This window comes from Lissotriton vulgaris, chromosome 6 (genome assembly GCF_964263255.1).
Source record: "Lissotriton vulgaris chromosome 6, aLisVul1.2, whole genome shotgun sequence".
NCBI classification, from domain to species: Eukaryota; Metazoa; Chordata; class Amphibia; order Caudata; family Salamandridae; genus Lissotriton; species Lissotriton vulgaris.
This window is the reverse complement of record NC_141694.1, coordinates 929,873,265-929,896,872: the sequence shown is the minus strand read 5'-3', so window position 1 is coordinate 929,896,872 and position 23,608 is coordinate 929,873,265. Positions and strand designations below refer to the sequence as shown.

The 23,608-nt window shown below is 44.4% G+C and overlaps 2 protein-coding genes across 2 annotated transcripts in view; one reads left to right on the top strand and one right to left on the bottom strand.

The window, feature by feature from the left end:
* POLR3F (RNA polymerase III subunit F) overlaps positions 1–20,949 on the top strand; it is a 229,670-nt gene extending 208,721 nt beyond the window's left edge. The window contains exon 9 of the mRNA XM_086926913.1: positions 19,557–20,949. Coding sequence (XP_086783039.1) covers positions 19,557–19,634 — 78 coding nt within the window. The 3' untranslated portion in view covers positions 19,635–20,949. The remainder of the gene's footprint in view (positions 1–19,556) is intronic.
* Positions 20,950–21,388: 439 nt separating this feature from the next.
* The window catches only part of RBBP9 (RB binding protein 9, serine hydrolase), a 236,958-nt gene continuing 234,738 nt past the window's right edge, over positions 21,389–23,608 (bottom strand). Inside the window, exon 5 of the mRNA XM_086926914.1 lies at positions 21,389–22,364. Within this exon, the coding sequence (XP_086783040.1) occupies positions 22,138–22,364 (227 nt within the window). The 3' untranslated portion in view covers positions 21,389–22,137. The remainder of the gene's footprint in view (positions 22,365–23,608) is intronic.

Below are 23,608 nucleotides of genomic sequence, written 5' to 3'. Positions count from 1 at the left end.
GCCTAAGGGGTAACAAATCACCTAAAAAGTGGATATTAAGCTCTTGATGGGTTAATTCATTAGAGGTTGAGACAGGTAGGCACAGAAACTTTTTAAAAAAATTATTTTCTTTAATTTGTAAGCTGTCATGCCGGCTATAGCCCCATATGCTTGCGCCATATAATGCAATAGACACACACCTAGCCTGATAAATTTTAAGCATGTCTCCCCCACTTTTGAGGCAAATCTATAAACACCATAGGCATTCTTGGCCATTTTATTCCGGATATTGGTGAATTCGCTGGACCATTTCCTGTCATTTGCAAAGGTAATTCCCAGATAACAAAATTTGTCCACATGTTGGACTTTTTCCTCATCAATAAAAAAGGCATTTGGACACTTCCTTTTTTTCCCACAGGTCATTATTACAGTTTTCCCTTTGTTAATCACCAGTTTCCTTGCTTTAATAAAGGCTGAAAAACCTATCCGTTAGGCGCTGTAATCCTATCGGCGTTCTTGATAGTAAAACAGCATCATCAGCATATAATAAGACTGGGATAGGGTCGACATGAATCTGGGGGGCATCCGCCACAACCTTCTTTAAAACATTATCAATCCCGTTAATAAATAAAATGAAAAGAAGCGGGGCCAAGACACAGCCCTGTCTAATTCCCCGCTTGACGTCAAAGTTCGGGGTACATTCCCCCCCTTTACCAAAACGAACGCAGGTCTGCAGTTTGTCATATAATCTAGCCAAAAAGAATACTATACCCTCTGGGGCACCTAGATTGAGCAGGGTGGTCCACAGGGTGGGATGGTCCACTAGATCGAAAGCACTGCTCAGATCTGCAAAGCAGAGGTATAGGGAGCCCTGTTTAGCCTTGTGTACTTCCCGATCAGCAGATCCAAATTGATGCACTGATCGAGAGTACCCCTACCCCTTCTAAAGCCATATTGGCTATTAGCCAGAATACCCTCCTGCTCAGCCCATTCTTCCAATCTTACTAGCATGACCCGACTCATAATTTTGACCGACGAATCAAGGAGGGATATAGGGCGATAGTTTTTGGCCTCTGACCTGCTGCCTTTTTTATAAATGGGTACAATAATTGATTGTCCCCAGGTAACAGGTGCATCACTACAGACAGCTGCATTAAAAACAGATGCTAACAGGGGTCCCCACAATTTGGGTTCAGTCTTATATACATCGATCGGTACCCCATCGGGGCCCTGAGCCTTGCCTCCTTTACTAAGTGTGATACAATGTTCTACTTCCTTGGGAGTGATGTCAAGCGGCACCACATCCCACCCCTTGGGCTCCACCGCCACTGTTCTATTTGTGTAAAAAATGTTGGAAAAGTGAGTTATCCACCCCTCACTAGACACGGTGGAGGTTAGTTCTGGGGTATCGTCCGCTTTAAGTAATGGGAAATTAATTGTTGCCCAGAACAGGGTGGTATTCGATGTTTCAGCAGCTAAATTTAGTGAATCCCATGCCTGCAATTGGAGTTCCCTCTTCCTCTCAGTAAGGGCGCATTTATATTCCAGTCTTGATTTAGCAATTAAAACAGGATCCCTAGGTTTAACCGATAATGCCAACTTCAGGGAAGTTAAAGAGACTGTACAGTGATGATTAAACCATCCTGGATTCTTCCTCGATAGTCTTGGCTTTCCCGGTAAATTTCCTACTAATAGCTAGGTTAATACTTTTAAAACACAACAGTACCCTCTCATGATCATTAACATTTGCTAAAATTGAATCGATTTCTGCAAAGCTACCCTTAATAATACAACTAGATAAATCCCTGGCTTTATCCCCTGCCCACCTGAGTCTGACACCATTAGTCCTATGGGGTTCCAAGTTAGAAACAGTAGGTCCCACTATAACTGACTTATCCGCCCAGAAAGTAGTTTCCATTGTAATACAATTATGATCACTGGTATTACAGACAACTATTTTTGGGGTGGCGCAACAAGAAATTACATTGGTGGATATAATCACATGGTCAATGACCGAGCCTCCTAGACCGTTCTTAAATGTAGGGACAGTTAGACCATGTTCATCTTTGCAGGGTTCCAGGATTTCCAAATCATAACAGCTCATTAATTTATGCAATTCATCTCCGTAGCTGCCATGGCTAAAATGCGGGGCATCCCAGCCATCGTTAGTTGTAACCCCGCAAATCCCCAATGTTGAATGTTCACATAACTTGATATTGAAGTCACCAATCCAAATGAAGTCTAATACAACCTTAGAATCTGCACATAGATTTTCAAGGGCGTCCGCTAAATCGTGTACCACTTTGGACCTAGTATTGTCAAAAATATTATTATAATAATTGATCAATATAATGTTTCGAGCCCCAGTCTCGACAAGCCAAAGGATCTGCCCATGAACACCCATTTGCAGGTGTTTTTTCACCACAATGGGGCGTAAAATAGATATTAAAACCACAAGGCCCCCTTTAGCTCGCCCTGGGCCTGAACCATAGGCAGGTAGGTTGTAGGACTCAAAGCTTTCATAACTAATCTCCTCCCTGCTCCATGTTTCCTGGAGGCACAGGATATCATAACTGTTAACAAAATCAATCCAGGCTGGATCCCTCTCCATTGACCTAATCCCTGCCACATTCCAACTAGCAAGTGTAATTCCCTTCAAGCTGTGACCACCGTGGTTGATCTCCCTTCTCCTACAATCAGCCAGGCCACAGACTTCAACAGTGTTACTAACACCCCTGTTGTCCTGGACTACATTTGTACAATCTACAGCCTTGTACCCTTGGCAGATTACTGACTCCGGGTAAATAGGAACAGAGTTATCGTTTTTTCCTATTTCTTCACCATTATCATATTCTCCCTGGGCAAGCGACAAATGAAGCACAGGGAGTCAATCATTACAATCTAATGAACTAAGTGCATAGAATCGATTATGCATTGGTGTCACAAATGCAGGCCCATGTGCCGGTGTAAATAAACCATTCCTAATACTAGTACTGGCCTGAAGGGAAGTATTAAGGTGACAATAAAAGAATGCGAGAGAACGTACACCCACATTATGGTCAGATACAGGCAAAGAGGCCGCCCTTAGGAGAACAGTGGCTGCATGTTGAGGGTGCTTAAAATTAACTATGATACAGTCACCTTTACTGCTCTTCCTTGAACTTCCAATCCAATTAATCCTCCTGGTAGTTAGAATTTGGTCAGAATATTCAGTAGGAAAACCACACTGCCTGTTTAACCAAGACACCGTCTTATTTTTTAGGGATTCATGTGTTTCTTGAACGGTATCATTTGCTACCTCAGGTACATTGGTTAATACAACCACATAGGGCGCGCACTGTGGTGGTAAGTTAATGAAACGCTTGCGTCTTACCTCAGTCCAACCCTCCTCTCTCTCCTTACCCTTGGTTGCCTCAGCTGCGGTCCCCTGGGTAACGGGGCCTACCGCTTGCTTTGGGTCAATAGACGGGCCCTCTCCGAATGGTAAACCCCTTCCTGGCCGAGCTACCAAGTTAGAACCAGCGGCTTGTAAGGTCACCAGGCTGCCGCTGCTACCTTGCGCAGTCGTGGGGTTAGAGCCAGCTACCTGGGCGAACGACAATGCTGTGCCTGGGCACAACATCTTGGTTACAAGGTCTCCCAGTCTCTTGACCTCTAAGGCCATTATATTAATTTTGTCTACCAAGGGTTTAATGATCCCATCTACTTTAGTTTCTAAGAAACTTGCTAAAAAGTTGAGCTGGGTAGTGTCTAATAGCACGCTATCCTCACTGTCCCTATCTTCACCTATTTTAATGGGGTCACTTGAGGGAACTACTGCCTTTTTACGGGATATCCGAGCACCCCCCCCGCTTAGGTAGGATTTTTCTACATGCCCTGACTGCTCTAACAGGGGTGATAGGGGTAACTGGAGTGGTAGGGTGCTGGACGCTGATGTCTTGTAAATCAACATGTTCGATTAGAGGGATATCTTGTTGCACCACCAAACCATCCGGAGTTATATCCAGATTAATCGGATGATTAAATACCTCCCCATCGGAGGTAACAATGGTTGTACATGGGGATGAGGGTGGCGGGGAATTGTTAAGACCCAGGGACATCCTCCTTTCGCTATTTATTTTACTAACAACTTTCACGAGGTAATTGTCCATAGTTACTGTTGCAGGGGCCGGGGGAACCCTGTTTTTAGACATGCTGATGATTATTTTTTTAAAGAATATCTAGAGGGGGAGCTAAATATAAAAATAGAATTATAAACAACCGATATTTTCACATGAACTGTCCACATATAAAATAGACTTTTTCCTAAATGCGAGATCTTCTATATCATGGAGTCTCACTATACCGTGATGTAGTCCCGGTAGTCCGTTGAAATAGGAATTAGTCCAGGGGTCGTGGCCCAGCCCTGCCTCCTCCTGCCCCGGATGGCCACAGACGGCCCACCCTTTGCCCGGGCTTAGCCCGGTGCCGCCCGCGGGGCGGGAGGCGTTCCTCCGCTATGTAGCGCCTCCGGGCGCAGCCAGGCGCGTCAGCGGTTCGCCGGTAGTCCCAGGGGCACCTGGGTAATGGAGTTCTTAGCCGTTGCCCTCACGGCGCTTGTCGGCGAGCAGTGAGCCCCACGGCCGTTTCCCTCACGGCAGGAGCGTTCGTCGTGCAGGTCCGGTAAATCCGGTGATTGAGAAGTACCCCCAACCAAATCGGTGACCCACTCGGATGACTTCACCATCTCAATTATGTCATCCGTGAGTAATTTTTCTAAATGGGACTTTACTTCCTCTCTGATAGAGAAAGGAATTTTCCTGACTTTGTGTAATTTGCGAATGGTGCCCTACTTGCCGCATATTTTGTCTTCAACCCTAGAATCCACCTCCAATAGTACACATAGTGTAGTCAAGAAAATACCAGACGTTAGGATCCAGCGTTAAGGGGCATTAGTGCAACTATGAGTGTGACTCATTGTCCATGGTATGGGTGGGAAAGGTTCTATATAAATCCCCTCTGTGTTCCACCCAGTCTATCCAGCTTTTGAGATATTTACAAGGGCACCCCCTAGCCTGATATACCGGGTGCTCTAGGCCTATGCAGAAATCCATGCCCTTCGCCCATCCATCCCAGGCTTGTACATTCTTCCCAGGCTTGAACATTCTTCCCCTCCTTTGCAATGTGTCGCTTGACCACAAGTAGTCCCAACCAATGCAGCGCCTTAAAAACAAAAAGCTACTGTCAAGCTTCGTTTCAATATAAAGGAAACTCGACAGAAGCTTTTTGTTTTTAATGTGAGCAGACACTCAGCAGCGAATAAAGTTTATTATTGTGCTAGAGGTGCCTAGCTCGTTTTTAGAGGGCTAGAACAGTATACGTAGTGGTTGTAGCTCAGGGGTCAGGTTTTGATAGGTAGTTGTAGTTTGTTTCACTATTCAGTTGAACACATTACCTGCAAACTTCTTTTTCAGTGGAAAGGTGCCAATGATGATAAGTGGATCACACTGATGAGTACCTGTCAGCAGTTCCCGGGTGGTTGTTTCCTTGAGGTCCCTTCCCACTTTTCACACTTTTTTTTTACAACACTTTTTAAGTTGAGAGGGTGTTGGGAATTTTTTTTGGAGACACAGACACATACAGTATTTTAGGAAGGAGATAGGAACACCCTGTTAGTTCTGCCATGTCCAACCTCCCATGGGAACCCCTTATAGTGATCTTTAAACAAGCCAGTATTACCTACCATTTGTATGCAGATGACAGCCAACTCTACATTAAAATCTCCTCATCTAAAGATATCCAGCACCTAAACAACACTCTTCATAGCACACTCTTGACTGGCTAACAACCACTTAAAGCTTACCCCCAACAAACAACCAAAAGGAAAATCCTATCCATAACTGAATTGTTAACCTTAATGTATTCAACTGTAAACAATCTATTTATCTCCAACTCTGTTAAGTCACTAGAAATTACACGTGTTAAAAACCTGAACATTAAAGACCACATTAATGCCTCAGCTAAAAGTGCCTTCTACACACAAACACCTAAAAAGAAATAAAACTCTTCATCATCTTTGAAGACCTTAAGACTGTAGTGCAATCCCTAGTCCTCTGTAAGCTGGACTAAGGGAACGCAACGATCACTGGTAGCCCTAAAAACTACCTTATCCATATGAAAGCCACACTTAACGCAGCGGCTAGACTGCTCTCGAGAGAGAGCTGCTATGATCATATCACTCCCACACTTAAGAAACTAAACTTGCTACCAATCAAAGTGAGAAGCATATTCAATATGGCCAGCATAACTCACAAAGCTCTACACTGAAAAACCAAACTACCTTGCAAACAAACTATCAAAAGCAGGCCATAAGAGGCAGTTGCGAAGCTCTGGGTATGAGCCTAGAATTTGGAACACTCTACCAAAGGACCTAAGTGACAATTAATCATTCTTGAACTTCAATAAAAAAACTGACATTATTTCTTCTCAACAAATATCTGAACTGACCCTCCGAACATACTTGACATACTTTGATGCCGTTCTTCCTTAACCATCAAAGAGCTTGACAGCAATACCTCTGGAAATAACTATTAATTTATTTCTTCAACTTCCGAAATAATCTACAATAGAATCCTCCAAACTATATCATCTATCTCAATCAATCAATCATCAAAATTTGTAGAGCGCACTACTCACCCGTAAGGGTCTCAAGGCGCTGAGGAGGGATGGGGGGGGGGGTTGCTACTGCTCGAACAGCCAGGTCTCGAGTTGTTTCCTGAAGGAGAGATGGTCCAGGGTCAGCCGTAGGTGAGTGGGGAGGGAGTTCCATGTCTTGGCTGCCAGGTAGGAGAAGGAGCACCCTCAGACGGTTGATTTCCGGAATCGTGGGACGGAGGCGAGGGCGAGGCTGGCGGATCGGAGCTGGCGGGTGGGTGTGTAGAATGTGAGGCGGCTGGTGAGGTACTTCGGCCCGTGTCGTGGAGAGCTTTGTGTGCGTGGGTGAGGAGTCTGAACGTGATTCTCTTGTTGACGGGGAGCCAATGTAGGTCTTTCAGGTGGGCAGAGATGTGGCAGCGGCGAGGTATGTCCAGGGTGAGTCGTGCTGAGGCGTTCTGAATGCGATGGAGTTTGGCTGTGGTTCCAGCGTAGAGGGTGTTCCCGTAGTCCAGACGGCTGGTGACGAGGGCCTGGGTGACCGTCTTCCTGGTTTCGATGGGGATCCACTGGAAGATCTTTCGGAGCATCCGCAAGGTGTTGAAGCATGATGACGAGACGGCGTTCACTTGCTTGGTCATCGAGAGGGAGGAGTCTAGGATGAAGCCCAGGTTGCGTGCGTGGTCCGTTGGTTTGGGTGCGATGCCCAGGGCAGGGGGCCACCAGGAGTCGTCTCAGGCAAAGGGAGATGGTCCGACGATGAGGACTTCCGTCTTGTCTGAGTTCAGTTTCAGACGGCTGATCTTCATCCATTCTGCGACTTCTTTTATTCCTTCCTGGAGGTTGGCTTTGGCGGTGGCAGGGTCGTTGGTGAGGGAGAGGATCAGCTGGGTGTCGTCGGCGTAGGAGATGATGTTGAGGTTGTGTTGGCGAGCGATGGTTGCGAGAGGGCTCATGTAGACGTTGAAGAGGGTGGGGCTGAGTGATGATCCCTGCGGGACACCGCAGATGACTTCGGTGGCCGCAGAACGGAACGGGGGGAGGCGGACTCTCTGGGCTCTTCCGGTGAGGAACGAGATGATCCACTCCAGTGCCGCTCCTTGGATTCCGGTGTTGCTGAGGCGCTGAATCAGCGTGCGCTGGCATGCGGTGTCGAAGGCTGCTGAGAGGTCTAGGAGGATGAGGGCAGCAATTTCCCTGTTGTCGAGCAGTGCCCTAATATCGTCGGTAGCTGCAATGAGGGCGGTCTCGGTGCTGTGGTTTGCTCGGAAGCCGGACTGTGAGGGGTCGAGGGATCCGTTGGTCTCGAGGAAGGCGGAGAGTTGTCTGTTGACGGTCTTCTCGATGACTTTGGCTGGAAACGGGAGGAGCGAGATGGGGCGGAAGTTCTTGAGGTCTGTGGGGTCCGCTGTGGGTTTCTTCAGGAGGGCGCTCAGCTCGGCATGTTTCCAGCTCTCCGGGAAGGTGGCGGATGTGAAGGAGCTGTTGATGATGTTCCGGAGTTGGGGTGCGATGATGGAATCGGCTTTGTTGAAGATGTAGTGTGGGCAGGGGTCGGAAGGTGAGCCGGAGTGGATGGTGTTCATCAGGCGGGTGGTGTCTTCGGTGCTGACAGGGGTCCAGGTCTGGAGGGTGGTGGTGGGGTGCGTGGTCTGTGCGCCGAAGCTGTTGTGTATGTCGGCGATCTTGCGGTGAAAGAACGAGGCGAGTGAGTCTCAGAGATCTTGCGACGGTGTGATGTTGTTGTTGCAGGCGCTGGGGTTGGAGAGCTCTTTGACGATACTGAAGAGTTCCTTGCTGTTGTGGGTGTTGTTGTCCAGTCGTTCTTTGAATGTTGTCCTCTTGGTGGTGCGGATCATCTGGTGGTGTTTTCGGGTGGCGTTCTTGAGGGCTGCCATGTTTTCTGCTGTCTGGTCGTGGCGCCAGGCTTTCTCGAGGTTGCAGCAGGTTTTCTTGGAGTTTTTGAGGTCGATGGTGAACCACGAGGCTTTCCTGCTGCCTGGTCTGCTGGGCGGGGTCTTCAGAGGTACGAGGTCGTCGGCGCAGTTGGTGAGCCACTGTGTGAGGTTGCGGGCTGCTTCGTTGGGGTCCGTTGTGTTGGTGGGTGGTTTCTGGCTGAGGGCGGTGGTGAGCTGGTCGGCGGTGATCTTGCTCCAGCGTCTTAGGGGAACCTGTTGTGGGTGATGGTGGGTCGTGGTTCTCCTGAAGATTTCACCATCTGTTGTATATTTATTACCCTTTTTGCCTACTATTCTTCTTGTGTATGCCTCGGGTCAAGTTTGCGCTATATAAAAGTGAAAAATAAAAAGTCCTGTTATTGTTTGGATAGTTAACAAGACACATCAGGTGCTTTACATAGAGGAAAGTTGAGAACTTGAGATGGCTTTTTGAGGGTTCTACACTATTCACTACCCTCAAAAAGGATCTAAACTGACAGTCTTCAATTATGTCCGCTTACTTTAGAAGGAAAGTCATCCCCTCTCCTAAACCAAGTACACTGAATAACCGCCAGAAGAGGACATGTCTTGTGGATGTTTTGAGTACGATATTTAGATTGTGGGCCTTCCCTGTCATTAACACAACTGTTCTCCGACACAGGATCTTAAATACATCTCTTTCTTTTAGTGGGATGCTCTTGGTCTATTGATTGAAAAAATGTGTTCAGTTTATCTAGATCAGAGATGTCTTACAGCAGTTCATAGTTGGGTCTGAGACTTGCCAGATTGTCAGGATAACCACTTATTTGTTTCTACCTTGATTCATTCTAAGTAATGTCTCATTTGGGTATTCTGAAACATGTATCATGCACTACGCTCTACAAACTGTGGACCAATGTTGGACATTCCTGATCCACATCTTAAATGTGCTGAAAATCATTAGTTAAGAAAGTACATAAATGGTAGAACCCTTCGGTTGTCTTTGTACCCTCAATCCTACAAGAAGAATAACTAGACAGAGGGCTACTTTATTAAGTCTTTTACAGACTTTCCAATTAGTTATCGGAGTTATTCTGAGTTTACATGGCAGATTCTCTTCTACTGCCACCCTCCATCTATTTAATGTTTCCTTTTCAAATTCTCCAAAACTCTCCTGGTCGATTTATCTTTAATGTTAACTTCAATTCACATTACTCTTTTCTCCTTTGTGGCCTTTACAGACTCCCAGTTTCTGCTATTCTTTGACGAATTATCAATATTCGATTGAGATCAGGGAGAAGACTAGAAGATCTGATCAAGCAATCTCTGTGCCAGCTTCTGATATGTCTAGTTGAGTTTGGATAGTGTGTATTAGCTACTGGGATCAGTTTAATTCATTTAGCCCGTTTGAGGAACCCTTTTCTTTAAAGGCTGTTTTTTGAATTATTAATGTTTTGGGTGTAAGTGCAGTTAGCAATATACACATTTGAGTTTTAGTTTAGTGTGCTGTCTTTGGGCCATAGTGGGTTTAGCTATGTGTAACTCAAGAGATCCTGTTATATTTATTTATTAGACTTCTTTGCTAAAAAAAATGCTAATGTTTATCACACAAGTTCATGGACTTGTGGATCCAATGTTAAACGTACTCTTGTCCCTAATCATATATTGTGCAGGTGAATAGTTTACTCCTTTACAAAGATTCAGTCCTCTTCTACCAGATACTTCCGATCTCACTTTTCAAGATATAACAGTGGCACTACCGAGGTATACCTCATCTACTGATGGTTCAAGTAAGCTACAAGGAAAGCCTCTGTATATTGGGGACACCTTTACAATTAGATCTCTCGAATGCATTACCAGATTGCCTATTCTGCCCATCAAAACCGTGAACTGGTCCCTTATAATGAGGGCCACATCAAGTCAGAGGTTTTTGCATGCAGTAAATAGTAAAGTAGGTGACTATATCTGTATATCTACTCCTATGATTTTTTATAGGGCCCATGAAAGTGGGACATTTGCCTCAAATGTAGTAATTAGGCTACTTCTTATCTGTGCCATCTTCCCATAAGTTTTTGCAATCTAATGTGTTAATATTTGGTGCTTGAAGGAGACGTATACTTTTGAAAAACACTGTATTCCTTTCCATTAATGTTTTAACTTCTGCCTATTTTAGGCATTTTTTCTAACTCTTCGGTGCTCATGACTGAATGGTTCCTTCATGAGCACCCGTGCTCCGGTGCTCATGACTGAACCAATCAGTCATGTGCACAGGCCCACAAAATCCCTCGGCTGCAGACAGCAGAAGGGTTTCCTTTTGTTTTATTTTTGCCTTCCCCAACCTCCCGAGGCTTTTTGTTCAGACTCAATGTAATGACAGTGGCACACTGACCTCATTACATTGAAAATTAAACTGAAACTTATTTGCAGTTTCATTGTTTCAGTGCTCGTAGGGCTATCTCAGCCCCCCAAGCACCGAATCACATGTGTGAGGTATTGTTCGAAAAGGAAGAATCTCCCCAAATGGTACCCTTCCTTAGTGGATTCCTGCTTGTGCATAGTCCCGAGGGGGGTGGCGGTCAGAAAGCACCCTAGACACCAGGGATTATTCTTTTTAGATCAGGGGTGGGGGCTGCCCAGAATGGGCATGCCAGTGCCCCCCCATGCAAAAGTCTTTCTGCCCCGCCCCAGGAAGCAAATGGGGCAATAGACCCTGATCTGCCCCCTCCCGGCGGGGGGCAAAAAGCTCACTAGGCACCAAGGATTTTTTTTTTTTATATACCTAGGGGTGGGGATGCCTAGACTAGGCCTGCCAATGCCCCCTTCCCAAAAACAATTTCCAGTCTTTCTGCCCCCCCCCCCCCCCCCCCAGGCATATGGGGGCAATAGCCCCTTATCTTCCCCCACCGGGTGGGCAGGAACCCACTGGGCATCAGGGATTCGTTTTTCTTTAAAGTTCAGGGGTGGGGGCTGCTCAGAATGGGCATGCGAATGCCCCCACCTGCTCAAAAATGCCAGTCTTTCTACCCCTCCCCCTCTAGGAGGCAGATGGGGCAACAGCCCCTGATCTGTCCCCCGGGGAGAGGGCAGAAAGCCCACTAGCCACCAGGAATTAGGTGTTTTTTTATTTGTAGGGGTTTGCCAGAATGGGTATGCCAATGCCTCCACCCCAAAAAAAATGGCTAGTCTTTTTACCCTCCCCGGAGGCATATGGGACAAAAGCCTCTTATCTTACCCCACCGGTGGGACAGATAGCGCACTAGGCACCAGGGATTATTTGTTTTTAAAGTTCAGGGGCTGGGGCTTCCTAGAATGGGCATGCCAATGGTCCCCCTAAAAAATGCCAGTCTTTCTGCCTCCCCCCCCCAGCCCAGCAATAGGCAGATGGAGGCAGCCCCATATCTGCCTGCCCAGAGGGGGCAGAGAGCCCAATAGGCGCCAGAGATTAGCTAGGTTTTTTTTATATGTAGGGGTGGGGGCTGCTCAGAAAGGGCATGCCAATGTCCCTTCCCCCCACAAACAATGGCCACAGTCTTTCTGCCCCCCTTGGGGGCATATCTGGGCACTAGCCATCAATCTACACCCCCTCCCCCCCCCGGAAAGAAAGCCCACTAGGCATTGACCTTTTTTTTTCTTTTGCAATGTGTCTCACGCAGCTGGCTCCTAGGGAAGCCTAGGAAACTTGTACATATTTGAAAGCTAGACACCCAGGGGAATCGAGGATGGGGTGACTTGTGTGCCACTTGTGTGCCTCTTGTGTGCCAGAATACCTTGCAAACCTCAAACTTTGCCAATACAAAGCACATTTTTCTCACATTTCTGTGATGGAAAGTTCTGGAATCTGCGTGGAGCCATAAACTTCGACCCACCCAGCATTTCCCAAGTCTCCTGATAAAAGTTGTACCTTACTTGTGTGGGTAGGCCTAGTGCCCGCGACTGCAAACGTCCTAAAATGCAACATGGACAAATCACATTTTTCCACTGAAAACAGGCCCTTTTTTGTAATGTGCCTAGCTGTGGACTTTAGACCCAAGCTCAGCCGTCCGGTATCATTTTACTCTGGAGACTGAGGGGAAAGTTGGGTGGTAGGTAATTTGTGCCAGCACAGTAATACCAGACAGTAATTTGAGGAAAATTTGATTTTTAGCTACATTTGAGGTGTGAGGGGATTCTGGATAAGAAACTTTGGGGGATTCACGCAGGCCACACCTCCCTGGACTCCCCTGGGTGTCTAATGTTTTGAATTGTGTGAGATTGGTTGGGTTCCCTAGATGTGATAGATGTTCCCCTTATCTATCACAAAACAACCTGGTTTTGAAAGGGGCACCTGCTTTTTTGGTCCCAGGCTCAACAGCCATATTTGGGAAATCTACGTATTCCAGACATTTCTAAAAACTAGACACCTGGGGGAGTCCAGGGAGGTGTGGCTTGTGTGTATTCCCCAATGTTTTCTTACCCAGAATCCCCTGCAAACCTCACATTTAGCTAAAGATTCAAATTTTTCTCACATTTCTGTGTGGGAAAGTTGTTGAATCACCGGGCTGGCACAAAGTTCCTACAACCGAGCGTTCCCCCATATCCCCTGATAAAAATGGTACCTCACTTGTGTGGGTGGGCCAAGTACCCGCGGCAGGGAAGGGCCCAAAACGTATTGTGGAGACATCAAAATTATCTATCACAAAATGACCTAGTTTTGCAAGGTAGGGACCTGCGTTTTTGGTCCCAGGCTCAACAGCCATCTAATGAAACCGACCAAACCCAGACATTTCTGAAAACTAGACACCTGGGGGAGTCCAGGGAGGTGTGACTTGTGTGGATCCCCTAACTGTTTCCTACCCAGAATCCCTTGCAAACCTCAAATTTAGCAAAAACAAGAATCACATTTTCCTCACATTTCTGTCTGGGATCATGGCGCCGGAACAAGTGTCCTACCACTCAGTGTTCCACTCAGTCTCCTGAGTAAAATGATACCTCACTTGTGTGGGTGGGCCAAGGGCCTACGACTGGGAAGGGCCAAAAACATAGGGATTGAGGGGCTAGCACAGTGAGCTCTAGGCGCTATTTAAAAAAAAATGTTTTTAGGTGTTTATGCATTGGACACCCACACAAGTGAGGCATCATTTTTATCTGGAGACCAAGGGGAACGCTGGGTGGTAGGACATTGGTGCCAGTGCAGTGATCCTACTTAGTGTTTTTTTTTAATCTAAATTTGAGGTGCGCAGGGGATTCTGGGTAGTAAAACGTGGAGAGATCCATGCAAGCCACACCTCCCTGCACTCCCCTGGGTATCTAGTTTCCAGAAATGTGTGGAATTTCCACTCTATATATTTTACCAAATGAATTGCTATATACCTGGTACACAGTGAAAAATCATCGCAAGAAGCAGCTCAGTTATTGGCTCAGGGTACCGCAATCAGAAGGATCCAGCTGACGTACATGTATATTGGTTTAAAAAAGCTGCCATACTTAGAAGAAGTTACAGGTGAAAACGTTGGCACAAATGGCTTTTTTTTTCAATTCAATTTCAATCATTTTTATTGTCAATTGTTAGTTTCTATAGAAAAAGCATGAATGATCTCCATAAATGACACCTTGGTGAATTTAGATTTGTGTCTACTTTTTAGAAATGTAAAGTTCCCCGGGATCCATTATTGCTTTCACACCCATTTCTACCACTAACTGGAAGGAGGTTGAATGCACGAAAAATAGGCTATGTCCCAGTAAAATGCCTAAACTTTGTAGAATATTTTTGTTTTTTGACAAAATCCTGCCTGTTCCTGAAAGCTGGCGATTTTAGCACCACCAACCCCTTGTTGATACCTTTTTTAAAGCAAAAAATCCAGACACTTTCTTCTTCTGCAGCATTATTTCCCTTTTTTCCGGGGAACAAAACAAACTAGCTGTATTTTGGCCAGTTTCTAAGTCACCTCCAGGGGAATCCACAAACCCCCAATACCCTTAGAATCTGCAAGATGTTGGAAGAAAAGGACACAAATTTGGTGTGGATATGTATGTGGAAAAAAAATTACAGGGGCCTAAGCGCAAACTACCCCGAATAGCCAAATAAAAGACTTAGCACGGGTGGTGGGGGGAGGGCTAGCATCGAAGGGGTTAAAATAACATTGCACTGATTTCTTGGGCAAACTAGGCTTTAAAAACACTGTTTATCTCTTTTTCAATTTGCTGGGTTTGAGCCTACAAAAGCTACTGAAGATGGGCTGGCTGGATCTATGAACCAGGAAGTAATGGAATATTTCATTAGTGGCCGTACGGAAATGCTTGAACTTTCTGTAGCTTTAGCTAATATATTGGAAAATGTGAAAAAAAACACAATTTCATCTATTTTTAGGTCTCACCAACGAGACAGTGTATGCACTGTCTGTTGTGAGACATATTGTGGGCCTAATAAGATAATAAAGGGGCTTTGAGCCTTCCCACTGCTCATCTTTCATGCTATCTCATGTACCTGCTTCATATTCATGTCCCACTTTATCGATATTTTCTTTGTCCCTCTCATGGAGCATTTCCTCTTTACCATCACTTTTGATTGGCTGCCTTCTATACTTCTAATGCTTGCTTTTCAAGCACTACTTTTTGTAATTTTAGGTAAACACTCCCTGAGAGTGCATGTGTTTTTTTCCAAGCTTTCTCCCTTATATACTTACTCCCTCCCCACACTGTTTCTCTTTTTTGTCTTGCCTGTGTGCTTCTACCACTTGTGCTTCTCCTTCCCCTGCTTCATGTTGCTCTTTTGCCCTGTGCTTCTCCTACTCGTCCAAGCCATCTTCTCTCGCCTGTTGCTTCTTCTTCCTAACACTGTACTTCCCCCGTTGCCTGCTTATTCTTGTACATCTTCCTCACCTGCACCATGTTGCACTTGCCATTACTTTTCTCACCCCGCACCCTCCATCTTGCTTCTGCTCCAGTGTTGCTTTCCTCCCCACCTGTCTGGAAAAAACCTTTACTGATTGTGTGAAAGGACCCCTTTTTGTTTGATCATCTTCCCTAAGGTTTTGGAATAATGAAGCTGTTTTTTTCGTTTGACTCTGTAATGCACTGGGTGCTGCTGTCTATGCCCCACTGCATGTGCTCTAACCCCCAAAGTATATGCACAATTGGCTAATACCCGATTGGCTCCTTTAACTTACTTATAGGCATGCACAAAGTGTTTTCCCTCAGTGCATTGTGCCTGAAGCAACGCGCACTTCCTAGAATTCACTGGCTGCCGTAAAATACTTTGTAAAGTATTACTGATAGATGTCAGTTTCTCTGCTGTTTTATATAATGCAAACTCGATCCAAAGGTATTGGAGCACTTTACATTATCGCCAGTTATATTACTCAAAGTCCCAATCATTTTGTTTTTAGGTACAGGCAGAATAAGTGATTGATCAATAATTACAGGATGTTAAGCCAGTGCCAAGACTGGAACCTGGTTCAGCTCTGGCCATAACGCCACATCCTCTCTCCTGCTGTGGGACTGAGCTGATCTTTATCTATACCACTCGCTAGTCGGAAATTTGTGACTGTGTGTAACTTGTGTGAGAGTTATAACAAGGTAGTGCAAGTAGGAGTTTGAGGAAGAAGGCAGAGAAAATTGGAATTACGTGAAGACAAACAGAGGAAGTTAGTAAGAAGACATGACTATAGCGTCTTAGCAATGTTTGCCTAATCATCCAGTAATTAGTGGGCAGGAATCCTATGAACCACATATTTATGGCAGACATTATGTAGTCCTGTAAGTGATGGGAAGCATTCCTGTGACCCAGTAATCAATGGAAGCCTGAATGTGAACCTGATTATCAATTATTATGCTACAGGATGTCTGCAAAACACCTATTATATGGCTTAGAAAAGTACAGGCATCTTAACGATGAGCCCTAGTTTCAACTAGGGCTGTACCACGTGGCCCAGTAGCTGAAAGGCAAGCAGTACGTGGAACGGTACCGGACGCAAAAGGATTATGTGGCCCAGTAACTGGCATTATCTGGCCTATTATCCGATAGCATGTATGATGTGTACTAGTGCCTCATGTTCAAGCAATTTACATCCCAGTAACTTGCAGACCTTTCATGACTCCTCATATGACCCAGTAACAGATGAACAGTATGTCCACTTTTTCACCTGGGCATAGCACCTATTGTTGCATACATTATTTGGTGCCTAGAAGTGATGTGTAGTTTTTTTAACATATAAAAAGCGAAGAATGCTTTAAACTAGTATATGATTATTTTTTATAGTGCCAAAAAAATGATGTATGCATTGGCTATTACTGAAGTACTGGACAATTTTGTGAGTTATCAATTTCAACAGTATCCAACCCTGGCATGTTCAAGCCAATATTAGGAAAGTGTGCATTAAAATGCTCACTTTAGAAAACTTGGAATAGGGAAGATCTTAAAGTGTGATTCCCTACTTCTAAACCTAATTTTAAGCTGAAGCTGGTTCACCTGCATAGTTGCACGTCACATCACGCACAGCCCAAAAAAGTGTGCCCACAAACATTACGCAGCTGCACACAGGGGAAGAATACTTAAAGGGAGCATTGCTTATAAGTCCCTAGTATATGATGCTAGAGGTACCCGGGGCTAGTAAGTTAAATATCAGCAGTGGGCGACAGCACTTAATCGTGCCACTACTACAGTGACACACTGAAAACAAGACTCTAGGCTTCCTTCTGCAGCATAGTTGGGCAGCTTTAAATCTGCTGACTCGACAAGGCACATCATTATTTTTCCCTTGTTAATAATTTCGTCAAGCCAAAACATTCCTTTTTAATATTAGCAAGCCACCCCAAGGTAAGGCCTGGGTAGCCCACAAGCTAGTCTGCTTAATATTGAAAAGAAGGTCGTAGTATTTAACAAACCTTGAAAGCGTTTGTTGACGATTTCACTGTAGCAAGCCCGGTGGTACCGTTGGCCAGCTTGGATTTTTACTAGCCACCGCGCTAAGTCCTAACTTCCATTTCGGACTTCCAAAGATATTACTCCAAGGTATCCAATTAATCATTTGACATCAGGTTAAGGTAACTTTTCATGAAAAGGTGAATTTTGAAAATCACCACTGTTGCCCAGACATTCAGTAGCCTTCCCTCTTTAATGCAGCAGTTGTCACTTGAAAGTGTAAAGTGCTCCTAGGAACAGGGAACAAAGAGTATTGCTGAAGGGTGGTGTTGTGACCTCCTTCAGCAGGATGACTACCGGGTAGTTGCCACAGATGGCCTAGCTCAAAAGAGGCTACTGTATTAGTGAAGCAGAGGGGAAAAAAGCAGTTGCAGAACCAGGTTTCCAGGGGGTGTGGCTCCTTTTGCTGGGTACAACCCAGGGATGTGCTCAAAGCTCCTCACAGGTGAAGAAGGCTTCCCCATCTTGTTTTATGGTAGTGGGGTGTCCAAGGATTGTTTGAGGTTCAAACCCCCAGGAAAAATCATAGTGGGAAAGGTAGCTTTGTGGGAACTATTGCCCCATTGGCAAACGAGTCCTCCCCTCCCACAAACAAGAAGGCAGCATAAATGAGGTGTCCCCAAGCCTATGGGACTCCTGGCCATTTTCAAAGTGAACCCTGGTCCTAGTGTATGAAAAGGACACTTGCCTGTATACAACCTTTGTAACCAGAGAGCAGTTGACCAGTGGCAATTGGACTCAAGGGGGCATAGTAGGAGATGAAGTCCTGAGGCTGGAAAGGACCCCGGGATGGACCCAGGAATACCCACCATATCTTCCCTGCAGCTTCACAGACTCCTACATCCCAAGCATCAGGACCTCGTCTTTGCTGGAACCACGATCCCGGTGAAATCTTCTGTGAGGACTTTTAGACTGCTGGACCCAACAGTTAATTGTCCTCCTGGACCTAGTGACTAGCTCCTAGCCCATTGTAACCAATCCAAGAGAGGATTGGTAGTCATCTTAGCCAGCGGTTCATGAACGACAGTGCAGATTACAAAGATTTATTGGATCATAAAAGAATGTTTTTATCTTTAAAAAAAATCATAGCTTCAGTTCCCCTCAGTAGATTTTTGTCAGTTTAGCACTTAAATTATGCTAAAAATACACTCTGTTTTAAAAAAAATTGGGGTTGGATTTTTATTGTCATTTTTCTTACATATCTGGTGATTTGGTACTTTTAAATGCTTTACACTTGTTCCTTTGACTAAGCCGGACTGCTCTGTGCCACAGCTGCCAGGACTGACCTAAGGGTTTACGTAAAGAAACCTAACCGGACCTGATAGAGATTGTGATATTATTACTTGGTGAGGTCTCACAACCACACCACATAGTAATCAATTTCCTACATTGATCCTGGCTGGATCAGTAACAAAACAGAAATAAAAACGCTGCATGGTGTGCACGACTACAAAATGACACAGCCGCAAAAAGGCTTTAATTTTTTTTTTTAGCCATGCTGCATAGCATCAGGGATGCATTACAGCATGGCTAAAAACATCAGAAAAGCCGATAAGTCCTAAAGGCAAGACCTATTGGATTTGCCATACTATTGTTTTTCAAAGACTTCTCCAAGTGGAGGACATATCAGGTCCCACTGGAAGAGATAAGGATCACTTGTTTACCTGCTGTCTTACTAACATTTCAGCAGGGAAGGTTTTTCTGACCTTGTTGAAAATGTGCTAGCCACCACTGCTGGTGAAGATCTGTTAGTCAAAGGAAAGCACCTACAAAGAATAAGGCAGAAATAGAAGAACTTGACTCCTTTCAGCTCAAATTGTATATGATTTTTGTATTTAGATATTGATTAAATCTATGCGTTTGTATAGGACAGATAAATGGATCAGTTGTTTAACTCAACTTGAAAGAACCTATTAGGAAATATGCTGTGGGTAATACTATGAAACTTACATTTACAAATACTTAGGCGGTCTTTCTAAACTGTTCTCACAGATTTGCTTTTCCTGCTGTTTTTGTATATGATATTATTCAATTGTTGCCAACCCACCTAAGTTACTGTGAGTGATTTGTAAGAATGAAATGGAAGTACCCATGTGAATTGACCTTTAAACTATTGTATTTCCTTCTAGGTGTTTGATGACTGCCATGAAGGTGGTGACATTTCACCTTCAAACTGTATCTACATGACTGAGTGGTTTGAATTTTAATTCTGAAAACAGCCAGAGCTGCCCCAAGGAAATCAAGCCAATTGGTTAGTTGTCACAGCGCGCAGCAACACCACCCAACACCTGGAAAACGAAGAAACTGGGGAATGCTTTGGTTTTGTGGAGTATGACATTACTTCTGTTTCGGCTATTTATTTTACGTTGGACACAGAGGAAACCATTTTACCATTTCAATGCTGAACATTTAAACTAGTGGATCAACTTATGTTAAAAAGACTTTTTGGTGCAGATAGCCTTAAAGAACGCAATGGATTTATATATGAACTAATGACAACATTGCAAACACTGATGATGGGATTGAGATCGCATGAGCTAACTGGGTACAGTTCGAATTTTTACCTGTAATTCCAAGGTAATGAACTGTGAGCTGTATCAGTTACAATGACCTTCTGTTAGATCTTTTTCAGTTGATTATTGAATGGTGTTAAATAATAAATTCAGGAGGCGCCTAGAAGGCGATTTTGAAACGTGCATGAATGAACTGGCTGCAGATTGCAATGTTATTGAGGGCTATTTCAACTGCCTCTCAGAAATGCCTTTCGTTTATTAAAAGACTTTGTATATTTAGACATCAATACTGGGCAAGCAACATTTTTTAAAAATTAAAAGTGCCTCAGCTGACCAGGCAGAAGCACTTTCAGTTTATGTGTGCACTGCCCGTCGGTCAGCATTTTTCTGCCAAACATAAATCCCCAAATCAGGGATTTTTTTAGGGTGGGTGTTGAAAGAAAACAACTTTTAGTTCTGATCTGATGAATAGGAGAGGTTTGTTCTTCGGCTGCTGGGCCACCATTAAGGTGTTGCGGACAGTGGACCTGGTGGACGCTTTGCAGTCAGAAACCAATCCACCCCCCCCCCCCCCCCCCCCCACACGCACACGCACACACACACACACAGATACATCTCTAAATGAGGCACGGCCATAATTTTTGCAGAAGCCCAGTTAACAAAAACCTCTAAATGACCCACTACATCTGGATAGATGCACTTACTTAAAATTGGTTAAATGATATGGCCCAATCGTAAATCGGGGCATCTGACGTCACCTCTTTAAACATGGTCCGTGGGAGCGCACTGATATGTAGAAGACATAAGCCTGTGCATGTGTTTCCAACCCTGGGTGTGGGATATAAATGTAATTCAGTATGAAACCGGTGAAAGCTTACCTATGCAGTCTGCCATTTAGGCCTTGAAATCAGTGGCGGTGGAACGAGGGTTGTGGGAGGTGCTGCAGCACCCCCACAAACTTTAAAAAGTTTAGCTCGAGAATGAATAATAAAGGTGCCCTTCAAATGCGTTTGTTTTAGCAGCTTTTGTTGTGTTTTCAAAGACAGTCTGTCACTTAACCACTATGCTTTTAGTGAGATCATGTTATTGGCGAGCACCACTGCCTGTAATGCTGGCGTTTGTCACCCCGGGCAGCTTCGCACATACCCGTGAGCCAATCAAGGGCTGTTAAAATGAAATTCTTTAATGAAGTTGGGATGTATAAGATATAGGTGTGCTTCATCTACATGCACACATTTTGACCAGGACAGTGCAGGTGTGTTTGCCAAATGCTTACCCACAGTAGTTTTTGTGGCTAATTCCAGTAGCACTAGCCTCAAACCTATGGAGAGGTGTGTGTGTGTGTGAGAGTGAATCTGGACCCAAAACCTAATTTCACTCTTCCTTCTACCCTGCAGTTACTTTCTCCCACATTCACCGACACCACAAATGGCAAATTGAGCCAATGACACATTCTTTAGCAAAACAACCTTCATTATTCGCATTCTTAGTTCATTTAAGAATCGTGCAATTTCAAATAATCTTTGTGAATTATTAAAACAGGTAACAATTTACCACTCCACCTGCTAGAACTACCATGGGCCTCATTTATGAAGTATTGCTGCGTGAAAACAGCAATGCAACACTTTTTAGTGCATCCTCCTTGCAACACTATGGCTGTGCCGTACTTACTGTATGGCGCTCCATGTCACAAGGATTTACAGATACTTCAGTATTCCGTACGTATCTGTAGGTGCAGTAATGATGCATTGCTGGAGTGTGTCGCAAAAGTGACGCTACTCCAGCAATGGTTCATTACACATGGGCAAATCCCATGTTAAAAGGTGCCTGCGTCAGTCTTATACCTGCTGTGCGCAGGCGTAAGATTTTGATGCAGTGACGTCCTAGATTTCACTGCGCCCCTTCTATGACCCTTTTTTTGCGGGGGAATGCCCACCCTGCATATATTATACCTGACGCAGGTATAATGAAGCGCACAGCTTTACAAAGGGACACCTCTGCTTAGATGCGTCACTCTATAAATATGGCGCAACGTGTTGCATTATTCAGACTGCAACACCACAAAAAGTGATGAAACAGGCTCATAAATAAGGCCAATATGTTTAAATGACGTTTGTGCACACCAGGTGTTTATAAATGCAGCTGAAACATACGTTTTCGAACAGTAATTGAAAATTCAGGTAGTGGTTGAAATAATTCATTCAGATTGTTCAAGCAGTTTTTGAACTGCCTCGACTAGTTCATGGAATTCAGTATTTTGAAAGTGACCACGGTCCAGATATTTATGCAATTCAGCTCCAAGTTCATCGGCCACTTCCTGCTGTTCATTCCATGGGAGGAAAGGATCGTCTGTTGAAGCGAACTGCACAATGTGACGGCAGTTCGACTTTATCTGCTCCCACTGCCATGGACGGTTAAAGTATCCTGGAAAGGAACAAAACATACAATGTGAGGTCCAATTATGTATGTAATATAGCTGTGTTGTGTTTCGTGCAGCAAGTAACCTTGATCTGGAGCTAGAACACTTCATTTTCAACAGTATTTCCACAATCTAAGTAAACACAAAACAGTCGCCATAAAAGCCTTGGCAAGAATAATAATGTATGCAGAAATGTGTACCACGCATGATTTTAAGAAAAGGGCAGCCAGCATGTGATGCAATGGCAGCTTCTCCATCTGACTCACACTCATCAGATTGAGGTGCATAATTCAGGCATGCGTTGTGGCAGCCTACTTTAAAATACAAGGCAAAGTAAGAAAAAAAACGTTAACAGTTTATAGCCTACAAACACATAACATCAATACAAGGCAGACAGCCAGATATATTTTGTTGGATACTTCTAAAAACAGATCTCTTGTGAATTTCCTCATGCACCAAACGCATCTGGAAAATTTGCAACAGCACCTATGTGCTGGCAGCATTGGCCACCGCCTTGACTCTGTTCCACCACTGGGCATAACTCAGAGCAGCATTTAGGCACCACTGATGTCCATTTCTTTTTTCCACACCCTTCAATGCAGGTCTGGAGCTCATCTTATACCATTTTCGGATCTTTATTAGGATTTTCAAAACTTCAAATAAAAGTGTAGAGCTGAGGTATCCAGCCTGGTCTGTAATAAGCGCTATTTATGTTCAATGAAAATCATCCCGAGCAACTGGTGCTTTAACAGTGACCACATCAGAAAAGTTTACTGAAGGGGCCACCATACACAAACCGTGATCACCTCAGGGTATTGAGCAAGGTTACAAGAATTAATCTAAACCAGGGTTTGTCAATTTGGAATGCCTCTACATGGGTAATGCATAACAGCAAACCGTGCAAAGCCCCTGACACCAATCGACTATTACTAATAAGTCTCCCGAACGAAAAATGATTTATCAGGCACATGTCCACTTTTAAACACCAGTTTATGAGTTCTGAAAACACACACATTGTCTAGAATACACAGTCTTAATTTTGGTGTACATAAATTAATTAACCAGTCAAAAGTAATTCCCTTTAGAAACCAGTATATTATTATTAATTAAACATCCAGCGTCAGAGGTTGCAGGAACAATTTAATTAATTTAAGATTGGGAGTATAAATGTTTTTTGATTGTCTGGATGTTCAAGTAATAATAATATAGTGGTTTCCGAACAGAATTATTTTTAACTGGTAAGTTTTTC